At 43.5% G+C, this 23,851-nt stretch overlaps 1 protein-coding gene across 2 annotated transcripts in view; it reads right to left on the bottom strand.

The window, feature by feature from the left end:
- PALM2AKAP2 (PALM2 and AKAP2 fusion) overlaps positions 1-23,851 on the bottom strand; it is a 274,692-nt gene that overhangs the window by 198,303 nt on the left and 52,538 nt on the right. For both annotated transcript variants that reach the window (XM_056324615.1, XM_056324616.1), the window contains exon 3: positions 11,646-11,776. In XM_056324615.1, the coding sequence (XP_056180590.1) occupies positions 11,646-11,776 (131 nt within the window). The remainder of the gene's footprint in view (positions 1-11,645; positions 11,777-23,851) is intronic.

Genomic DNA, 23,851 nt, shown 5'->3' with positions numbered 1-23,851 from the left:
TAGCAAGAAGCACAAGTCCAGCCAGTGTGAATCACTTCGTTCAGGGAAAGGCTTTTTTCTGCTTTCTCTAGAAGCATGGACCATTTGTGTCAATAATAATCTATTTCTTATTTGTGCTGCCACTGCAAAATAGGAGAAGAATGTGAAGAATGAAAATTTACTCAGTATATCTAAGTGGCACCAGTGAGGTTCCCTTTGTATTGTGAGAAGCAATTAATTCCTGTAGCAAGGACCTCAGCTCACATGAAGCTAAAAGTGTGGGAAAATTACACAAATGAACACTGGAATAGGAGATACGGAAGAAGCATTGAAGTACCTTCCTCCAAGTCATGCAGGAAGTTGGTGGTAGAGGCAAAAGTTTAACCTTGGGTAATTGTGGACTTAATCCTGTCATGGCTGGTTTCCTCTTTTGAGGCAGTTCCCAGGGACACACTCTACACGACTTAGATTGTCCAGAGGAATGCAGGATGCAAAGATCTGGTCCCTGTGTCTCTCTCCTGTTACTGACTTTAGACTATCCCACTGATATGGTATTGTTGCCTAAAGGGTATATTATTTTAAAACACATTTTATTTCAGTATGTAATTATACAGGGCTACAATAACCTCTGCCTGTAGAGTTCATTCCATTTAAGCATCCATACTTTCTGCTGGTAAAAATTGAATTCACAAAGGAAAGCTTTGCTCATGTAGCTGCATTAGTGAAAAAGTTCTAGTACAGAGTGGGCATAATTTAACAATCTTTCACATGAAGGACTAAACATGCTTTCCTGGGCATGGGACAGCATAAGCATGGCATTGTTCTGTAAGTTCTTCTACACCAGTTACAATCTACAGCATGTTTTCACAGCTTTTTGAAATTTCTATCTCACCAGTGATCCAGTTATTCAGAATCAGCTTCATCTTTTGCAGAGCATCTTTTCCTCAGCAGTTGCTTTGTTTTTTAATTTAGTTGCCTTTTTAGGACTTTGTTACCATATTGAGGTGAATCTGTCCTGAGGCAGACTGACAGCTACAGAGAAGGAAGAGCAGATCCCCGTTCAAGTCCCAGCAGCCTCATGTCACCAATATCTAGGGTATATCAAACCTTGGTCCACAGATTCTTTTACATGGGCAGTATCCAGCTGGACTCGTTTCAGTATATACTTCTCTTCCACTGTCTCATAGCTATGACTCCTTGTATAACATGTAGTCTTCTTCAGCTGAAGGAATTCTAAGGAGAAGCAAGGACGTTGTCCAAGTCTGACTCTAATGCCTTGTAAATTGGAATTTACCTTCCCCTCCAAATATTCTTTGTAAACATTAATGATATTTTAAGGTCATAAGTCACTCCAGTTGCTTGACCTTGCTGACCAAACTTTGCAACATGCTGTTTGTTCAGGAGTCCTAACTGCAGCTCTGGGTGTTGATTACACAGGAATCTGTGGTAAAGCTCTATTTTTTATTGCCTTGAACTCATCTTTTATGTTGTTGGTTTTGCAAAATAACTTTGATTTTTATTTTTCTTCTTCTACTGCCTGAAAGGACTCTTGACATCCCTGTCAAGTCCTTTTTCACTTGTGGCAACAACAGGTCACAGCAGATGCCGTGCAAGCCTGACTTTAATCCATGTGCATACATTGTTTGATTTTTCCTACTGTTTCCACTTAACATTCCCTCTCTCTCTCTCTCATTTGTTTCATTGCCCCCCCTGCACATTTGTCATACCAAGTCAGTTTTCTAGTTCGAGTTCTTATAGCAATCTGCTCTGGGACCTGATTCCTCAGTGTCTTACACTATAGAGTCATATATCACTTTGTCCTTCAACGCCCATATTTGTCCATGGCTTTGAGGGTGTTTTACATCTGTAACATGCTGATCAGAGTGCTCTGAATGTCCTCGATTGTTGATTTGACCGTATCATTCATGCGCTATATTCCTGGATGGATACAAGCATTTTTCCAACGCACTGAGGTTCCTTGTTACTACTTATTTGCTTTTCTGTAGTGAGATCATGATACATGTGCCAGCAGACTATTCTCTGTTCCTGAACGTGCCTTCTTGGGACTTTTCTTTTTTCTTCAACTGCAACTGCTCAATAAAATCTGTTACAGCTGTCCCTTTCTTATAAATCATGATTCCTGATTGCACATCCAGTCTTTGTCTTCTATGGACCACCAGCTGGGATATGCATTATTTTTCGCTTTATAATTCACATACTGCAGCAGTTAAAAAACCCTAGAGGGAAGGCAACGTGCTTTTCAGACTGCAGATTTTTAAAAAAATGAGGCTGAGACTTGCAATGCCCACTGGGTGGCTCCAGACACTGCACCTTGCGCCTCCTCTATCTATCTCTCCTGTTCAGAGGTAGCTCAGCCCTGTAGAAATTCGTGTAAATGCTGACTACCAGCAAAAATGACAGGGCAGGGCCAGGGGTAGCAAACACATGATGTACCAGATACATAATTAATGGATATTAATGACTATTTGCATCACGGTGGTGCCCAGAGGCCCAGTGGAGGGTGCCTGTGCAGGGAGTAACATTAATGCTTATATTCCACCCATTGCACTTGAGGTACTTAACTAAGACACCTATACTCGAGAGAGAGGTGGGCTTACACAGGCCATGGGGGTGATGCTCTTTCCTCACTGATTGCATGGGGGCCTAGAGGAGATGATGCTCTAAACACAGGTGACATTTAAACTCCTGCAGTTATAATGGATGAACCTGACCCTTTGGGAGAAGTGGGCTACTGAGGAACAGAACTGCAGCAGTGTCTTTCCTAGCCCTGTAAGCATATCTGTGTGAGCATGTGTGTATGCTGCATGTTTTGGCTTTCACAGTCACAGCACATAAAGAGAAGTTTGGAGGGAAGAGGAAACTTCTCTGATTTAAGGTGAAGACAGAATAAATAATCACTGTAAAGCACCAACACAATAAAATCTACCAAGGCTGTTGCCTAACTGTGCCTTCTCTTCATAAATACACGCCAGGTTTATCACCTTTTCAAAGTTGTGCACATGCATGTCACTGCCACAACACATGTCTTTCTGTTACAGAGTTTCCACAGTTTTATTTTTTCCATCCACCAAGCACTATACGGACTGTGTGAAAGGAGCTGTTTTGCCAGCACTGCCCTGTGGTGAGGTTGGCATATAAGGAAAGTCAACCAACCAGACAACTCCAGCAATGGTAAGCATAACAAGGAAAGGAATGAAGAGTAGTTGTTTCTGTTGCAGGCAACAATCCCATTTGGCCCATTATTAAGATTTAATTCAGATGTAATGAAGTCAACGAGTTCTGCTCTTTATGCTATACCACAGTTTAGTGCTTCAGGAAATCCCTGTCAGTTCTACTAGGCTTAAAAGTGTGATGATCTTAGATAGCTTTGTATACAGAGGAAGTGTAGTGATTCAACACAAATGATAAATACATGTGTTATGAAGTGATTTCCCCGTCTTGCAAATGGAATCACACGGATAGTCATGTGAATATTTTAGCTTTGAAATGTTAAAGCCAAGGAGAATCTGAAATCTTGCTCTTGGTAATCTGTCATTGTGGCTCACCTAGTGTAGCAACAGAAACCCAGCCTGGTGCGGAATGTCCATTTTAGGGAAAGGCTGCAGTTATTGGAATTGTATTTTTCTTGCTGAACCTGGCCCAGAGGTAGCAACTGCCCCTTTCACAAGGGGCTGTAGCACGTGATCTACTGTGTTAAAGGTATTAATCTATTTAGAAATGGATGTTACTTTACAATGTGCTAGCTTGCCTAAATAAAGTGTCCTTAAAAAACTGCTTCTGCCCACATTGAATTTAAGCCTACATTTCCATTCCTTCTTGAGGACCATGTCACTAAATCTATAGCACACTGACATGGATGAAGTGTCAGAAGCACTTGATGTGGAAATTCCCTGATATGTAGAGATGGGGCTTTGGAATTTCTTCTAATATCTTGCTCCTAAATTAGGCAAAAAAAGTTTCTTTACCAAGGTCCATGGTACAGATAGTTGAGGAGAGCAGACATAGCTGGAGTGGAGGGAGAATGTGCTCAAATTGAACAGTCAATCTTTTTGCTCGCTTTGTAAGATGCATAGGCATCATTAAATAATTACAGCTAGCAAGGTCTAGGAGTAGCGGAAGATCCTGAGATTCCTACTCCCAAACCCAGAATACTAACATTTAGGCAACTTCAAAGTACTGTCATCCTGCTATTTTGACTTGAGTTTCAGAACTGAGGTAGTAAGCTGTGTTACTATTTTTAGGTGGTTTTTTTTTTTTTCTTTTAAAGTGTTACATCTGAATATATTATAACATATGTAAAAACCTCAAACCCATTACCACCCAGCAACTTTTAACTCACTGCTTTTCTGAGATCATCCTGCGTATCCTGAGGAATCCTTTAATCATACCGCAGAGTGGGTTCCTTTGGAAATATGAGATTTCCTGTTGTTAAGGCTTTTTGCCTGGTTTTGTTTTGGTCTTTGTTTTGCTAAGAAATGTATCACATATGAAATGCACCCCAGCAAAAGCTTTATGGGGGGTAAAGGATGTGCTGTTCTGTAAATGACAGTCCTTACAGGATGCCAAAACTGAGATCTGTGGACCTTCAGCAGATGAGATTTGCTATTGATCAATCTTAGTGGAGAACCTGACAGAGGGCTTGAGAATGAACAGCTGCTCCTGTGCAGGAAGCTTGACCTTTCCCTCATAAGATGAGCAGAATTTGGAGAGATTGCCTAGCTATGAGGATTTATTTTTGCTGTTTCACTCTTAGGGAGCTCACCCAATGCAACTGGTTGTATAGGGTGTGTGGAGGCAGACGGAGGCCTTGTCTACACCTTCATCTGGCAATTAGGTAAAACCAAAAATGCTGAACAAACACTGTTCCTGTTAATTTTCTCCAGCTGACATCAACGTTGCCAAATGTTCATGCTCATGTGGACCATGCACTTTGAAGACACACTGTTCTCTCCACTAGCATATGCTTCAGCAACTGTTCATGTCTCTCTGGAGGCCACAACTGAAGAAAAATGGATGGGACCTTGCTGTGGAGAGGTTTATGGCACCTCTGGTCTGGGCTTGCACTGTCTTCTCTAGAGGAGGTCTGAGCATCTGTGTTTCTGACATCAGGTGATCCTTCTTTTAAAGGAGTGCACTCACATCTGTCTTTCGTGTTCTTTCCTTCTCTGTCATGCAAAGAGCATCAGTGACAGTCCCAAAAGAGACTGAATTATAGCCAAAATTCCCAGTCTCAGACATACCAAGTTTTTATCCTGGGAAGAAGAAGCAGGAAATAAACCTTGGCATTAGAAAGAAATGAAAGAATGGACACTGGGAGGAGAGAAAATGGTGACGGTGCAGCAGCCATTGCAAGCTCAGCTGAACCACAAGTCTGTGTTTGCTGGACTCTGTAATGAGAAGAAATTTTAGTGTAGACCCCATCTAACATCACAGATCCATGAAGCACTCAAGGCCTATTAATAAGATAGTGTATTAATAAGGTTTTATTTTCTGCATATCAGATCAGCCTGGTAACAGTTTTCTTCTCAGGGCCTAGCCTAGTCTCTCTGACAATACTCAGATCTGAGCATTTACCTGGAAAGATTCAATTGCAGTACTGGAAAAAGAGGAAATTCTGCCAGCTTTGGAGCTGTTTCTACCTAGATTAGGACTTCTGTCTAATAGCTGGTAAGCAGATATATGTCGAACACAACCAAGGCACCTTGTGCTTGGGAGAAATGGTGTCATCCCTCTTCCTCCATCCTTGGTCATCTCTCTTGTGTAAGCTTACGTTTGGCATCTCTTTTGGTCCATCAGGCTAAGTACTTTCCTTGGATGGAGTTTGTGCTTGTCCTGCAGTCTCTCTCACAAACATTTTTGAGTTCAACACTTCTTTAAAATACTTTCCAAGGTTTTGGAAGAACAGCAGCACTTTGAGATGGGAGCTACTGGGAGGGAGTGAGTTTTGACACGTATCTACCACCTGCCCACATCAAGGCAACAGCAATTAGCAAAGACGTGCTCATCTCAGGAAAGAACTTATGACCTAAGGTCCAAAAAACAGACCTGCCCCTGCACCTCCATGCTGGACCACCATGGAAAAGCCTTCTAGAAGTGACGCAGCTGTGGCTCACCACCAATATGCATGAGGGTGAAGCACTCTACAACCTCAAAAGGCTTTTGCAAATGTCAGAAGCTGGATGGGCTGACAGCTGAGTAGCCCAGAGTAAAGAACAGGTACAGTAAACACGTACACCTTCACAGCCATCCTTCACTGCCTTGCCCCCAAGAGCTGCCAAAGTGCCAAATGCTGCAAGTGTCTCTTGGCTGTGCTCTTCGGGGATCCAGAATCCACTGCTCTAAACTGTCTGCCTGGTTCACATCTCCCAAAAGGCTACTCTGCTAAAGCCATGATTTGTCTCTCCTCAAAGTTGATGGGCACCTCCTCAACCAACGTCAACAGATGCCCTGTCAATTACTAAAGGCATATCCCACTTTACAGAGCATTTAGTTCTGTAGATTTCTTTTTGCCAGGAGCACAATTCCAGTCCTGGTATCTCATGCCACTGTCAGTCACCAGGGAGGGATATATGTTGTCACGGAGTATTTCATGTTGGCATGCTACATGAAAACTTTAGAGCACAAAAACTCTTCACCTTTTGTAGTAAACACAGGCTTCCAGCACGTACTATAATGTCATCTAGTAAAACAAACTAATTTTGGGAGCCTTTCAAATGCTGTGAAGGAACAGCAAGGCTTTGGGTGGGCTGCTCTGCTCTATGAATGCTGCCTGTTAATACCCAGATGTCGAATGCCAATTTTCCATTCACTGCTGCAAAATATTAGACTGTCATGTGATAAAAATAACCATGGGAGGCATGCAATACATTCCAGTGCTCGTTTCACCTACATCACACTACCAGAAATTCGTCTATGGAAGTTCACTGGGCATCTGAATCAATGCTATCCCCAAAAACATGTTTCTGTGATTTGGAGAGTAAGTTTAAGGGAAAGGAAATGTTTTTCATTCATTTTTTACTCCTTTGGTCTCATTTACCCCAAATGTAAGACAGCTGCAGAAAACAGGCGATCACTTTCTCTCTGTATGACAATGAGAAAGAAACTCAGGAATGGCTTCTTTCCTCTGACACTGACCCAAGATCTTTAGAACATGAAAAGCTAACTAGCTTTAAAGCTTCCTATGTCTAAGGACAGTTTGTGGTGAAAGATATCTTAAATCCATGCTTGGCTTCACTCTGCCATTGATACAATGGTACCATCAGTCTTGCAGTCGGATTTCAAACATTTAATAATACAGCAGTGCCTTTTCATCCTTCCCACTACTGACAGATTTCCAACCCACTTAATGATGGTTGAATAAGGGCTCCAATCTTCTTGTTAAGTCAATTTTTTTTAAAGAAATGCAAGACACAATACCGAGTTTTTTACATGGGGCAGGATAAATCTTATTCTTAAGACCCAAGTTAAGCAAGCAGGAATGCCAGGATTACAGGACCAAACTTCTTTCAAATCTGCTTATTCTTCTATTTTTACTTTACATGCTTAGCTACAAAGACTATTTCTAGTGTTCATACATTTCAAAATCTCTAGAAATATTAAATTATTTCCAATGATAAAATGATTATTCTATCTGTAACCCACTGTTACACTGTTCATATGCCTGCATCTTGTCTCAATCCTGCATTCCATGTTTTTTTAACTTGTATGTGCAGCTTGTACTTCTCTGTCCTCCTGTTGGTAATTATCAGCATAATGACAGCATTTGATTATTTGTATTACATTCTTTGTTCTGTTTTATTTCTAGTTTTGTGATGCAGATATTTTTCCAGTGGCTTGGCATGAAGTGTGCAGAAATGCTGACTAACGTAGGCATCCTTCTTCCAAATGATATTGCGGATGAGGAAGCTCATTAAATCATTACACTTACTTATGTCTAAGCTTACTCATATGCACATATCCTTGCAAGCTACAAGTTGAAGTATGTGATTTCTTGTATCATGATAACATGGAAGTCTAATAAATAAACAGCAGTCTGCGCACTCATGCATTTTTGCTGCTCCAGTTCAAATTAAACACCTCCCACACAAAGGAGAACTGGTTACACTAGCTTAAGAGTAAACACAACAAGCATGTGTACCTCTTGCAAAACATCTGATTTTAGTGGGAAAGTCACTTAAAACTGAACTAGAAAAAGCAATTCTCAGCTGAAGCATTTGTGTTATGTGCAAGGCCATTAAGACCATCTACAAACCTATAGCTAGCCCTACTATTTCTCTTGAGTATATTTGCCGCCTCTGGACATCACAGACCTGCATGAGCCCCTTCTTCATTTATGAATGTTAGTATGGTTTCAAACACTACCTCCTTCAGTTTTCTGTTCTGTGTTACAGTTCACTCAGCTTGTCAGACCTACTGTTTACAACTGGCCTGCAAATAAAGATGGATGCTTCTCTTGTGCTATGGCTCTTCATGCAGTAAATACAGAAGTAAATGCGAGAAAGGGACCTTCCCAAGTGCTTCTGTGTGATCAGAAGAAATGGTGCTCTCTGCGATGATGATGGAATGCCCTGCTGCCAGAAGAAGTGGATGACTGCACATTCCCTCTTGTTACAGCAGGGACATGGGTGCTGGCTGCCAGCAGAGGTTGGAAATTGGCCTTCACAATTAAGCTTCAGCCGGCTTTTAGAGCAAATATAAAACACTGCATCTTCCTAGCAGGGACAAATGCAGCATGTGTGCCACAGAAGTCCTTCACAAGAGATGCCGAGAGCCTGGAGAGGAACCACAGGGCAGTGGGCACCTAAAAAGCAGCACAAAGGAATTCCAGCTGCTCCAGCCAGTGAGTAGATTCATTGGGGGCCCAATTTAAATGCCTCTATGCAAACACACATAGCATGGGAAAAAAACAACAAGAATTAGAGATGTGTGCTTCCTTTCAGGGCTATGATCTGACTGGCATCACAGGGATGTGGTGAGATGAATTTCATGACTGCAGCGCTGGAACTGAAGGATACAAGGTCTTTAGGAAAGATAAGCAGCTGAAAAGAGGAAGGGGTGTCACCCTTTATGTCAGCAACCAGCTGGAGTGCATAGAGCTCCATCTAGGGATGGATGAGGTGAGGACCTGAGGGAGATCTTAAGGGTCAGGATTAAAGGGACGGCAGGAAGAGATGACATTATAGTGGGGGAATGCTAAAGGCCACCTGACCAGAAAAATGGAGCAGATGAAGCCCTCTATAGACAGAGCAGAGAAGCCCTATGTTCACAAGCCCTGGTCCTGAGGGGGCACTTCAACCACCCCACTATCTCTTGGAGGCACAGAACGGCACGGCACAGGTAATCCATGAAGTCCCTGGAATGCGTTGATAGTAACTGCCTTTTCCAAGTGACAGAGGAACCAAACGAGGACAGGTGCCATGCTGGACCTTGTTCTCACCACCAAGGAGGAGCTGGTGGGGAATGTGAAGCTCAAGGGCAGCCTTGGCTGCAGTGACTATGAAATGGTGGAGTTCAGGATGCTTAGGGCAGTAACAGAGCAAGCTCATTACCCTGGGCTTCAGGAGAGCAGACTTTGGCCTCTTCAGGGACCTGCTTGGTAGAGTGCCCATAGGACAGAGCCCTGGAGGGAAGAGGGGGCCCAAGCAGGCTGGTTAATACTCAAGGATCACCACCTCCAAGCCCAGCAGCGGTGCACCCCAGCAAAGAGGAAGTCGGGCAAAAACACCAGGAGGCCTGCATGGATGAACAAGGAGCTCCTGGACAAAGTCAAACACAAAGAGGAAGCTTACGGGGGGTGGAAGCAAGGACAGGTAGCCTGGGAAGAATAGAGAGAAAGTGTCTGAGTAGTCAGGGATCGGGTTGGGAAAGGTAGAGCCTCGACAGAATTGAATCTGGCCAGGGATATCAAGGGCAACAAAAAAGGCTTCTAGAGGTATGTCAGTGATAACAGGAAGACTAGGGAAAATGTGGGCCCTCTGCCGAAGGGCACGGGAGATCGGGTCACCAGGGACATGGAGAAGGCTGAGGTGCCAATGACTTGTTCGCCTTGGTCTTCACTGGCAAGTGCTCCAGCCACACCACCCAAGCTGCAGAAGGCAAAGGCAGGGACTGGGAGAAGGAAGAACCACCTGCTATAGGAGACGGTGAGGTCTGAGACCACCTGAGGAACCTAAAGGTGCACAAGTCCCAAGAAGGACCTGATGAGATGCATCCGCAGGTCCTGAAGGAACTGGATGGATGAAGTGACTAAGCCATTATCCATCAGATCTGAGAAGTCGTGGCTGTTTGGTGAAGTTCCCACTGACTGGCAAAGGGGGAATATAACTCTGCTTTTTAAAAACGGAAAGAAGGAAGACCGGGGGAACCACAGGCCAGTCAGTGGCAGCTTGCTGCCCGGCAAGATCATGGAGCAAGTCCTCCTGGAAACTCTGCTAAGGCACATGGAAAATAAGGAGGTGATTGGTGACAGCCAACATGGCTTCACTAAGGGCAAGTCATGCCTGAACAAATTTGGTGGCCTTCTACAGTGGCGTTCCAGTGTTGACACATCAGGGAAGAGCAAATGATATAACCTACCTGGACTTGTGCAAAACACTTGACGCTGTCCCACATGACACACTGAACTGGGGAGACATGGCTGTGATGGGTGAACCACTCAGTGGACAAGGAATTGACTCGATGGTTGCTCTCAAAAGAGTTGCGGTCAACGGCTCGACATCCAAGTGGAGGTCGGTGATAAGTGGCATTCCCCAGGGGTCTGTACCGGGACCAGTGCTCTTCAACATCTTTGTTGGTGATGTGGAGACTGCACCCTCAGCAGGTTTGCTGACAACACTGGGCTGTGTGGTGTAGTTGACACACTGGAGGGAAGGGATGCCCTTCAGGGGTACCTTGGCAGGCTTGAGAGGTGGGCCCGAGGGAACCTCATGAAGTTCAACAAGACCAAGTGCAAGGTCTTGCATATGGGATGGGGCAACCCCCAGTATCAATACACGCTGGGTGGAGAATGGATTGGGAGCAGCCCTGAGGAGAAAGTCTTAGATGTGCTGGTGGGAAAAAAGCTCAACATGGTCCTATGAGTTTTTAAGCATATTGTTTGTTTCAAATCAGAGGAAAACACAAAAAAAGAGGACAAATGTCAACTCAGACTAGAATAGGAAACTGATAAAAGGAAAAAGTTCTAACACCCAAACCTTGATTCTGAAAGCAGTAAATATTTGATCTGCTGGTGGCATCTGCTGTTGCATTTTGAAAAGTAATCTGCACCAGTGAAAAGTGAGTGCAAAAGAGTGCTGCCCTTCTTTGAACTCCTTTTAGCTGTGGGAGGTGTAAAGCAATGGAGAATCTCTCAAGTGTTGATCAAGCCATACATGTGCATCTGAAGCGTGAACTCATTCCCCCTTTAGCTCCTTCATGAGATAAATCCATTAAAGTCAATTAAACACAAAGATACCATGATGACTTTACCTTGCAAACCATCCCATCTGGGAGACAAATTCTGAGCATGCTTGGCCGTATGTATGCCTGCCTCTTAAACTGTTCCCTGGACAGCTGCTGTCAGCTGCTGCCAGAGATGGGGTGAGAAAGGTCTCTAGCCTTAATTGGAGGGACTGTTCTTAGGCAAAGCAAAGAGAAACTGTCCCTACCTGTGTATGTTTTCTTCCAGCTTTTTCACCTTCAACTCATCCTCTTCTGACTGCCTCTTTCTGGCTTCTTCCTCTTCCGCGGAGCCAGCAGGAATTCCCTGTAGCAGCCATTTTTCCCGAAGAGCTTTTGACTGTAAGGTAAAAAACCCGAAACCTTAGGAACAGGCTGAATAAATACCATCTGAAGACTGAGAACGAGCTGCCTCCACTTCTGAATATTAGATTGTCCCCACTGAATTTCTAATTACTTCTTTAGACACTTGATTTCAGCTAATCCATCAGCTGTTTGTCCAGATGTCAGGTCTTTCAGACTTAGGAGTGTCAGTTTTACAGTATATACTTTATCCATCATCAATGTCTTCATACGAAGTAATTTTTAATTCCTAATAAAAAGAAGAGTTTAAATCACACAAATTAGCCAGTCCTGCAAGAACTGAAATCTTTGAATGGAAGTGTGGATCTCTTGTGAATTATAAGTCATGTGCTGGAAGGATAAAATCATAAACTTCTTAAAGCTTCAGAATCAAAATGCTGCATGCTCTAAATGTAATGTGTTTCATGAAGGATAAAATCAGTCTTCTATTATATTAATGAAAGATGTTATTTTGATTTATATCACAAATATCTTCATACACTTACAGGCATAAAGAGAGCATGCACACGTATACATTCATAATGGCATACACATCACCTCTTAGCCAGATACAAATTAAAACAAAAAGTCTTCCAGAAACCATGGGTATCCCAGGGCACAGAAACACTGTCACAGAAAGCAGAAATAGCCTACATCCAGCAGAATTATTTCTGGGAGTTTTACTGTGCTTTCTGTACCAAAAAACTTGGCTACAACCTCACCTGGCCACTGTCTAATCCAGCTGCAGCTCACCCAGGGCAGTTCACCAGTGGACGAGCACTGGTTGCAAACAATCCTTTAAATAGCACATCAGCCTGTGCATCTTTGGCCCAAATTCTGCCAGAGGGATGCCACAGATCAGTTGGCAGACAGGACAAGCAACTATTGAGAGGATCAGGAGCCCAAAGCCACACAGGACTTTGCCCTTTGGCAAGAGGGATATGGACTTGGTGGAAAAAACAGCTGAGGAACGACCTACCAAAATAGTCCCTTGCATTGACCAGAAAAGGGGAGCCTTGGTTTTGAATTTGCAAAGTGATTGGCAATGCTAGTTCAGGGAACCAGCTGTGAGAACATGTATACCCTCCAGCAAAGAGGAGCTAATAAGGAAACCATCAGTTCAAAGACACTGGGTTTTAGAGGCTGCCCAGACGTGCAGTATCAGTCTTTTCAATGCCTTATTTGTTGCTGGAATGGAACCTGACTTGTGCAAACTATGTATAAAGGAAAAACATTCACCACCAAAAGCAGGCTTCAAACCCAGCCCAAAATAGAAAGATTTTTGACATGAATGACAAGGCTTACTTGTTAGTTTTTGAGTGTATATATAGACTTAGTATCTATGCACAAACTATTCTTGTCAATCTACAGCCTATTTGACATCAGGCAGTTAGATTTTAATAAGGCAGCAGACAGAAAGCAATACAAAACACGCAAGTGAATTAGGCTTCATAAATGACTCCATCTTTCACTGTCTTTTAACTGTGTTGTGCACCAGCAGGCTTCTAGTGGGTTTCAGGTGATTTCTATATGAATTAGGATTTCTGCTTGACAGAAAAGTTCTTGTGCTCTTGTACCATGCAGTCATGATCAACAGCCGAACCTTCTAATACTCAAGATGTACTTCACCTGACTGGTTTGTTCATAGCCTCCAAGGTATTAGTTCACAAAACATTAAGGATGGCTACCTTCAGCCACAGTTTCTGTAGTTCACTGCTCCTTTTTCTGCCACTGCCATCTACTAGTGGTTTCTGTTGCACTTTGTGGACTGGTAGTGAGACTTCTCTGTGGGACCTTTGCTTTCCTGTTCAATCCAGCTGATTACTGCCCAGGAGTTTCATCAGCTCATTCAGGCCCAATGTGCTATTGAAATGTCCCCTCAGCAGAGGAGTCCCAGCTCATCACATGCCCCCAGCAACAAAGTAAGACAGTCAAAGATGAGACAGTCAAAGACGGATTTACAGGTCCTGAGATGCTACATATGTAACATGTGCTTTGGCATTTAGGAGGTCTCAGTAGCACAACTCAGTTTGTACCTGTTGGGCTAGACCCAGTGCAAAGTTGCTGTGAAGGCTGATTGCTCTTTAGAAAATTGCTGTCTTTAAAAAGAAATGTGGCCAGTTGCATGAGGAACTATGCTGCTACATGTCATACTCAGCTGTGGTCTCAAATGTGAAATCCCAAGTGATACTCATTCTGGATGCACCCACCCACCACCCAAGTTTCTAAAGACCAAACTCTAAAGATGAAGGCAGCCTTCTTTGTTTTAAACTTGTTTTAGGTATGGCTCCAGCAGTTCTAATAAAGCCTTTGGCAAAGTTTTGCTTGGACAGTGCTGGAGACATTCATTTAACAGTCACTCCTCATTTGCTTCAGGAAGACAGATAAAATTCAGGCTTTTTTCAATGTGCTTTTAGAGAATCTCCATTCTGATGCTGAGATGGGGAGAAGCCAGTCTCTTCAATACAATTGCTGTACGTGAAAAAGAAGATATTTTGTGCAGCTTTTGTTTTGGTCATTGTTTATGTGAAACATTAAACTACAAAATCACATGACTTCTTTCTCCCAGAAGCCTCTTTTGTTTTTTTTTGATCTATTAATAGCATGAATTTGAAACTGGAAAGAATCAATGGGAATTTTTAAAAGACATATTCAGAAACAAGAATGCTATGATCTACTAAAAATCCCCCCTCTTGGGTGAAATGTCAGCATATTTTATCTAAAACAGGAAAGCTGGTAGCTTTGATGTTTCTGGCTCTCCTTTTTAAGATGAAAATTAAGGCTTTTGTTAAATACTGCACTGAGGAATCCCAACAAGAAGAGACTGAGAAATGGAAACATTTATAAGAAACATTTTTTTAAAATACAGAGGGTCTATTTGCCAAGCTATTTAGGTTACGTATATTTATACAACCACTGCAAATACAATAAGCAAACGGGCAGGCACATGTCGGGGGACTGTGTGCAACCATCTTGCTGTCCAGGAAACATTTTCTCTCTTGCCAGATAGCTAGCATAGTGCTAAGATAGTGGGCAGGGGTAAAATAATCTCTCAGTTGCTTTGAGCAAACCTTTCCCATGGCATTTTCATCAGAAAGCTGGGGGGAAGGCTTTGGCACATGCAGGGTGCAATAGGGAGGTGGTGGTAGAGCTGCACTGGGTACTTGGGCACAGCTTCTGGATACGAGGCAGTCTAGTGAGGCAGCCAGCATCAAGGCAGTCCAGCCAGATGCAAACTAGAGCCAGATGTGCGTTGGAAACAAAAGACAGTTTGCTGCCATCTGTCTGCCGCAGCTACAAAATTTAGGTTATGTTTCTTAAAGAAGTCTTGCAAAATTTTATCCCGGGAAGAACAGGAGGTGTTTCTCACATCTGCTAAAAGGAGAATGCTTGCATGAGGATGGAAGCCAAAAACAGCTGCATGAATTGCCTCTTAACAATGTTGTGCATTTGCTTTACTTAACAGTCTGATTAAAATGGCCACAAGCTAGTATTTCAGCATTGCTCCTCCTTCATTGTCTGTTATGAGCTTTAACTCTCTACTTCTTTATGGACCAGAGCTGTGCTGCATGATTAGTAAATTTCAAAATGATATAGGGGTCCTAGAGTGGTCAGATATACCATTGTAGAAGTATAGGTATTTGCACTGCAATGTGAATATGCTGTATTTTCAGAAGGTACCACTTCAGTGGTACAACAGCTTATGATATGTACAGTTTGGTATAAGTATGCCTTCATTTGATGCACGAGTACAAATTCTTCAGGGCTAAATCCTTCAGCAGAAATTAGATCATGTCATTAAAATGGCTCTCTTGCTGAAGTGGAAGGGCACTGGGCTTGCAATGCTCTGTGTCACCAGTGCTGTCAGGTGGTTTGGTTTCTCTGCACACAAGTGAGATTGCAGAGGTAAGTGGCAGTTCCATATTTATTTTGTCAAAGCGTAGGAAAACAGAGTGACTTCTGTACCATGCAAAAAAGAAAAAAAGAACCAGGTCACAAGTCTGTGAACAGATCATGGTGAGGACAGAAGTAAGTGCGTAGATGTTGGACAGGACAGAAAGAAATAATACCAAATGTTTTGAATGCAGTAGACAGTGATGGCCATAAATGTGGTGCACAGCTCCCTTATGTGCTATCTATTCCAGTTTCATTCTTCGGGACAGTAAAGCCCAAGGGCTTTAAGTTGTTTATATTTAGTGCTAGCAAGGAAATAAAGCATAGCCTCTCAAATGCACATAATAGAATTGATGCTGCATTGAAAAGAGAGTATTTTATTTTCAATGCTGCATTTTGCTTTAATGTTGCATCAAAAGTTTAAGTATCAGGAGATATTTTATTATAGCAAGTTATGCCCATTACATGCCACCTCTGGATTCCCTGCCTGTGAAAGGTGATTAATGCCAACCATCAGTCTTGCTGATTTCGGACCTACTTCCATAAACATTGCTTATAAAGAATAACACATTCCTAGTTCCACGTGCAGTGTGGCAGTTTCTTAACCTGAAGCCTAGATGCATTTGCCGGACTTGCCATTTGACTCCATGACAACAAAACAGCCAGTTCTTGCTGTGCTGCTGCCTTTTGAGGTAGTTTCTTCAAACAGTTTGGTTTTGGGTTTGTTGGGTTTTTTTGTTTTGTTTGGGGTTTTGGTAGGTTTTTTAATTTTTTTTTTTTATTTGCAAGTGGCTAGAGTAGCAATCAGCATCTCTTCTTGAGAGCAGTGCTTACTGAAGTGCAGCACCACTCTGGCTGCTGAGTAATTTTCAAGAAAGCTGATAATCTTGAGGAGAAAATTCAAAAGTTGACCCAAGGCAGCCTCCTCCACTAAATTGAGAAACACTACTGGATATGGACTATTCAGGGTAATGATGCTTTTCTGTACCATGTGAAATAAACAATAATGATCTCTGGTATAATTCTACTGAAATTAGTAGTGCTACATCAAAGGCACTTTTACTGAAATCGTTGCCAACTTGAAATTTTGCCAAAAGTCTTTGGGTTTTGAGGCTTGAAGACCACCAGACATTAATGATTTAGGGCTGGAATTAGTTAGAGTTATGAAATTATTTTCTCCCTACATACATTCAGTATTTCTGTCCTGGAAAAGAGGTGAATGCTGGAGGTTGTTTTCTCATATTCTGAAATCTGAATATAACCAGCCATGCACTACTAAAGGAGTACAATAAACCTCTTCCTTCACCTCACAGTGTGGGAGTCGGATATTAGCCCTGAACACTCCCATTAGGATGCTAACATAACTGGCTGCATTACAGATTTGCTCTTTGCATTTCAGAAAGCCCCCTTAGTACAAAAAGGCTGAGTTTTCCAGTCAGATCTTGAGCTCTGGAGGCCGCAATGGGCCTGGCTTTGCTGTTCGGCAGCTACCTGGGGCACCCCCTCCCAGACTGCAGTTTTGTCAGCCAGTGGATTAGCTACAACAGGGAAGTTTTCCTGGAGCAGCACAGCCTGCTCTGCCTGTGCATGCTCCCAAGCATCTGCCCGGGCTGATAAAACTGAATTTTCAAGGAACACAAATGCATGAATAACCACCACTAAAATGCGTCTGGGATTCTTCTATTTTCCTTTCTACCCTGGTCCTGTGGCTGCTCTGAACATTGCATCTCTTGCGTGCCATATTTTTACACAGCTTCCCCTGCTGTCCAGCTGGCCCTGACGCAGCTAGTGCAGGTTGCCCAGCAGGTGTGGGTCTGACCTGGTGGTGTGCAGCACAATTGCCAGCGTTAGCAAAGAGGTTACTGGGACATGTACTAAGACTGTATGAAAACTTGTTCTTTTCCTAGCAGACCTTCCCTTGCCTTCCAAGAAATAATAATAAAAAATTTGCATGGTTGTGTGTGAGCAGGCACATTAATGTTAGATTCCCTTAACCACAGATGAATAAATATGCAAATGCAGAGAAGGACTGTAGACATAAGCAGTACGACAACTAGGTCCATCTCAAAACAAGCAGCTCCTCAAGGTGTACTGCTGAGTGATGCTGTAGTATTTTGTTTTCTAGTAGGTGAACGAAATGGTCTGACTTCACCCAGACTGATGCACAGTTTTCCTATGCGGGGTTTCAGTGTGAGAAAGTCTGCTTGTGAAATGGAAAACAGGCATGGCCCTTGGCAAACACATGAGATTTTACTCTGCTTTGCTGCAAGATGGATGTGGCCTTTTATGGCATGACTAGCCCTGGAATAGAACAAGCACCCATTTTCAGCTTGCTGGTATGATCAGCTTTTGCATAACAGCAAAACTTTCTGTTGCCTTTCCAGTCACCTAAGACACTTGTTCCAGCCGAAGGAGCATGTCTGCATGGCACACGGATTAGACTCAAGCATTGCCTAGATTAGGGAATTGAGTCATGCTAGAAAAACTTGCAGCTTGATTGTAGTCTTGACTTCAATCACAACTTTACAGCAAATATAATACAACAAAATAAAACTTTGTTAGCTGGTGGAGCTTAGGCAGCCCAAGACCGAATAGCATGTTTATAAAGCAGATTAAGTATTATCCTGTAGAGTTGTAAGTTTTTTATCATTATTCTTCAATGATAAAGAATTTCTTCTTCAAGAAATGAACAAACCTTTTCTTAAAAGTATCTTAAGGAAGTGATGTCTTAAATTTTTTTTTAAGAAGCAAACATTTAGACCAAGAGTCGTAAAATTTTTCCAGCAGTCAGTTGATGTCCATTCATCACGCAGAACATTAAAACACATTACCTAATTGTTTTCAAGCATGTTAAGGTTTGCCCACTGTAACAGACAACCTGCTGTGACCAGGCATTTGACACTGATGGCTCAATCTGTTCCAAAGTCTCTTCTCAGCCGCACAAGTACAGGCCACTGTGTCACTTGCCTGACTTCTCCCTTTTCATAAAACCCTTACTGCAGGGACCCCTGAACTCAGGATCACTGGTTCTCAGGTCTTGTTTCAGAGCTGCTTGAAAGTTTCCTGGTGCCTCCACGGCAGTCTGCTCATCCAAGGGACTAGTGTCCTGCATGTCCCCAAGGAGCCTGTCTCCTCTGTAGCTCCTGGAGTGACAGACGTTTTCTACAGCACCAGTGACTCACCACGCTAGGGGTGCAAGGTAGGTGTATGTGGGGAGATGAGTAAATAAACAGTAAATAAAGTAAGTAAACAAGAAAATAAAAAGAAACGATGGCCACTATTATAGTAAGCACCACCTGGAATTATGGCAGCCAAAAGACTGCAGAGATAACCTTTCCCTCTTGTTTATTTCCCGTAGCTGGTACATTTGACAGCTTTTTAGCTCCCATGAGTATTTACTCAGTCACTGCTCTTTCTCAAAGCACGTGTTTGGCACAGCAACAGAGTGGACAGGAACATGTTAAACAGTGCAATGTGACTGCAGAAACAGGTGAGGGAAGACTGAGATGGCTGGCATGAGTTACATTCACTTGGGAAGGGCTAGATGTCAGCCTGGTGACCCTGTGTTAAGGCAAGGAAATGCGAGCGCATGGCTGCAGTGTAAGCCATGTGCAACCAGAGCTGCAGATGCACAGGAAAAGCATGTCCATGGCAAGCTATCTGAGGGATCAGGATGATGATACATATAGCTCCTTCATGAAGGTCTCATGCTTTGCCTGTTTAAAAACTCTCAGGAACAGAAATTGCAGCTGTACAGATAGAGGCCCAATTAAGAATGTTTTGGTGGGGAAAAGCACCGATTGTTTTATGTTTTCAGAGTAAGCCTCCCATTCATTAACAAGATCACCAGTGCAAATATTTTGTGTGCATTTCTTTTAAATTGTTCAGGTCCCAGATTTTATTTAACTTTGTCAACCAAGCAGACAGTTGTTTCCATACAAAGACAAAAAGAAGAAATAAAACCCAGGCACTTTCAGCTGCAAGGAAACCCACCACAGCAAGAGACATTGTCAAGACTCTATGAGAGAAGACGCAAGGTTTGTGTGTCTCTTGCTGGGATCATTCGTCAGCTACAGAGCCCTGGTCTGTACAGAGTAGTTTCACTGAAGGGAATCATAGGTATGGCCTGATAAAAGGTAAGATTTCCTAGTATTTTTTAAAATTTGAGATGACATTGAGACAAAAACCAGTAAGATGAAAGATAACTTGAACATAGGCTCATTTCTACATCTATTTTCTAAACATCTGGGCTACCAGAAAGTTCTGCTTGAATCAACAGGTGAAAATAATCACACTGATACCTAAGCTGGAGACTTGGGGTTTATTTTTCAGTATCTCTCTTTAGGAGGTCTATTTAAGATTTCAGACTTCTTCATGGCAGGATGATAATGGTGGGTCTGTCCAATTATTTGGCATTTTGCTTGTGGCAACATTAAGTGCCATAATAAGAATAAAAAATAACCAACTGCCAGTGGCTGCTGTAGGGGTGAGGGGAGGGATAAGGGGCCCAGTGTGTCCCAGCAGGGACACAGCAGCAGTGTGGACACACAACTTGCAAAAGGAGATGCTGCAATGAGGGCACACATGGTCCTCAGGATGGTGTCCTGACCTGGGAGCAGGTTTCCCTGGGGGCTATGGCATCTCCATCTGGGACAAATGTAAGGGGATGAGGATGGGCATGGAAGGAATGTGCTTCTGTTGGTGGGGGCATGAGGAGACCTCCAAGGTCCTCTCACATAAATTTTGACTCCATGGGAATGTCTCTGTTTCCCAGGGAATCTTGGAGCTGGAGTAAGAAATAGATTCAAGCTAGCTGAAGTTTCTGAACTTAGAGTGGTTGGACTGAAAAACTGAATAAGACCTTCTTATACAGATACACATACAAAAAGAGTTTGATCACACTTTTAACTCCATGAGCCAGAAATTTAAGTATGCTTTCATTTTCCCTGTAAGTACTTATTCCATATTTTCAAAGGAATTAAAGCATAGTTTTGAGGGAAATAACAACTGTTTTTGGAATAGTTTACCATCTCAGATTTAAAAAACTAGCAACCCTCTCCCTCCCAAACAAATAGCCTTTGCAAGTTTTCTTCATTACTACACAGCTACAGTTTCTTTTACTATTACCTTTTGAAAGAATAATTTCCTCTCCATATTCACTCAGTCCTCAGCTTCAGTTTATCACTCTTTCCCACATACACACATTAGCTGAAAGTGGCAAACCCAAAATCTAGTTTTCAAACATTCCTTTCTTTTCTGTCTTAAATGTTCTTATATGCATAGTCTTAAAAAGCTGAATTCAGGACATGTGAATACATTTTTTGAGCCCATAACATGCCATTTAGGGGTGACTGGGGTTGAAGTGAGCTGTAAACGTCCTCAAGCTACTTTGAGAAAGTCTGGCTAAAACAAAAGCCGCTGGAGTGGCAGCGACCTGCTTGAAGAACCTTGTCATTAATTGAAACGTGAGTGCCAATTTTGATGAACGGACTTGTGCAAGGACGACCTGACTGCATGGGGAAGCTTACCTACATGGTTATCCCCAGATAACTCTACTCCAGTTTGAAGTACAACTCACATATCAATAACTTTTTCCTAAATAAAAATCCTCTTTTAGAGGGATTATACCAGAATAATTACAGTATATTCAGCTGTGTACTAATGACTTTACAACAGATAAGAATGATGAGTTGAAGGATTAAAGTTCTCATCTCTTTGAGGTAGTTAATTTGTGTAGCTGGCACGGAGTAACTATTCTATTATGGCTAAAAGATTTTAACTGGGGATGTATACTTTGTTGTCTGATTTCTTGAAAACAGAACGTATAAGGATTTTTGAAATTCCTCCTATCTCTCCTAACTAGCTCTTAACCTCTCCATGCCCCAGAACTGTGGATGAAGCCCTCTATAGACAGAGCAGAGAAGCCCTATGTTCACAAGCCCTGGTCCTGAGGGGGCACTTCAACCACCCCACTATCTCTTGGAGGCACAGAATGGCACGGCACAGGTAATCCATGAAGTCCCTGGAATGCGTTGATAGCAACTGCCTTTTCCAAGTGACAGAGGAACCAAACGAGGACAGGTGCCATGCTGGACCTTGTTCTCACCACCAAGGAGGGGCTGGTGGGGAATGTGAAGCTCAAGGGCAGCCTTGGCTGCAGTGACTATGAAATGGTGGAGTTCAGGATGCTTAGGGCAGTAACAGAGCAAGCTCATTACCCTGGGCTTCAGGAGAGCAGACTTTGGCCTCTTCAGGGACCTGCTTGGTAGAGTGCCCATAGGACAGAGCCCTGGAGGGAAGAGGGGGCCCAAGCAGGCTGGTTAATACTCAAGGATCACCACCTCCAAGCCCAGCAGCGGTGCACCCCAGCAAAGAGGAAGTCGGGCAAAAACACCAGGAGGCCTGCATGGATGAACAAGGAGCTCCTGGACAAAGTCAAACACAAAGAGGAAGCTTACGGGGGGTGGAAGCAAGGACAGGTAGCCTGGGAAGAATAGAGAGAAAGTGTCTGAGTAGTCAGGGATCGGGTTGGGAAAGGTAGAGCCTCGACAGAATTGAATCTGGCCAGGGATATCAAGGGCAACAAAAAAGGCTTCTAGAGGTATGTCAGTGATAACAGGAAGACTAGGGAAAATGTGGGCCCTCTGCCGAAGGGCACGGGAGATCGGGTCACCAGGGACATGGAGAAGGCTGAGGTGCCAATGACTTGTTCGCCTTGGTCTTCACTGGCAAGTGCTCCAGCCACACCACCCAAGCTGCAGAAGGCAAAGGCAGGGACTGGGAGAAGGAAGAACCACCTGCTATAGGAGACGGTGAGGTCTGAGACCACCTGAGGAACCTAAAGGTGCACAAGTCCCAGGAAGGACCTGATGAGATGCATCCGCAGGTCCTGAAGGAACTGTATGGATGAAGTGACTAAGCCACTATCCATCAGATCTGAGAAGTCGTGGCTGTTTGGTGAAGTTCCCACTGACTGGCAAAGGGGGAATATAACTCTGCTTTTTAAAAACGGAAAGAAGGAAGACCGGGGGAACCACAGGCCAGTCAGTGGCAGCTTGCTGCCCGGCAAGATCATGGAGCAAGTCCTCCTGGAAACTCTGCTAAGGCACATGGAAAATAAGGAGGTGATTGGTGACAGCCAACATGGCTTCACTAAGGGCAAGTCATGCCTGAACAAATTTGGTGGCCTTCTACAGTGGCGTTCCAGTGTTGACACATCAGGGAAGAGCAAATGATATAACCTACCTGGACTTGTGCAAAACACTTGACGCTGTCCCACATGACACACTGAACTGGGGAGACATGGCTGTGATGGGTGAACCACTCAGTGGACAAGGAATTGACTCGATGGTTGCTCTCAAAAGAGTTGCGGTCAACGGCTCGACATCCAAGTGGAGGTCGGTGATAAGTGGCATTCCCCAGGGGTCTGTACCGGGACCAGCGCTCTTCAACATCTTTGTTGGTGATGTGGAGACTGCACCCTCAGCAGGTTTGCTGACAACACTGGGCTGTGTGGTGTAGTTGACACACTGGAGGGAAGGGATGCCCTTCAGGGGTACCTTGGCAGGCTTGAGAGGTGGGCCCGAGGGAACCTCATGAAGTTCAACAAGACCAAGTGCAAGGTCTTGCATATGGGATGGGGCAACCCCCAGTATCAATACACGCTGGGTGGAGAATGGATTGGGAGCAGCCCTGAGGAGAAAGTCTTAGATGTGCTGGTGGGAAAAAAGCTTATCATGGCTCAACAACATGTTGTTGCAACCCAGAAAGCCAAGTGCTTCCTGGGGTGTGTCAAAGAAGTGTGGCCATCAGGTGAAGTGGGGTGATTCTCCCTCTCTTCTCCACTCTTGTGGAGTACACACCAGCAGTACTGTGTTCAGCTCTGGAGCCCTCAACACAGGAAGGGCATATACCTTTTGAAGTGAGTTCAGAGGAGGGCCACAAAGATGATCAGGAGGCTGGAGCACCTCTCCTCTGAAGACAGTCTGAAAGAGCTGGTGTTCAGCCTGGTGAAGAGAAGGGTCCAGGGTGACCTTATAGCAGCCCTGCAGTACCTAATGGGGACCTACAGGAAAGCTGGAGATGGATTTTTTACAAGGGCTTGCAGTGACAGGATAAGGGGTACTGGTTTTAAAGTAAAAGAGAGTAGATTTAAATTAGATATTGGGAAGAAGTTCTT

Source organism: Falco biarmicus, chromosome Z (assembly GCF_023638135.1).
Source record: "Falco biarmicus isolate bFalBia1 chromosome Z, bFalBia1.pri, whole genome shotgun sequence".
Classification (NCBI taxonomy): domain Eukaryota; kingdom Metazoa; phylum Chordata; class Aves; order Falconiformes; family Falconidae; genus Falco; species Falco biarmicus.
The sequence above is the reverse complement of the archived record's forward strand: the minus strand, read 5'-3'. Positions and strand labels throughout refer to the sequence as shown.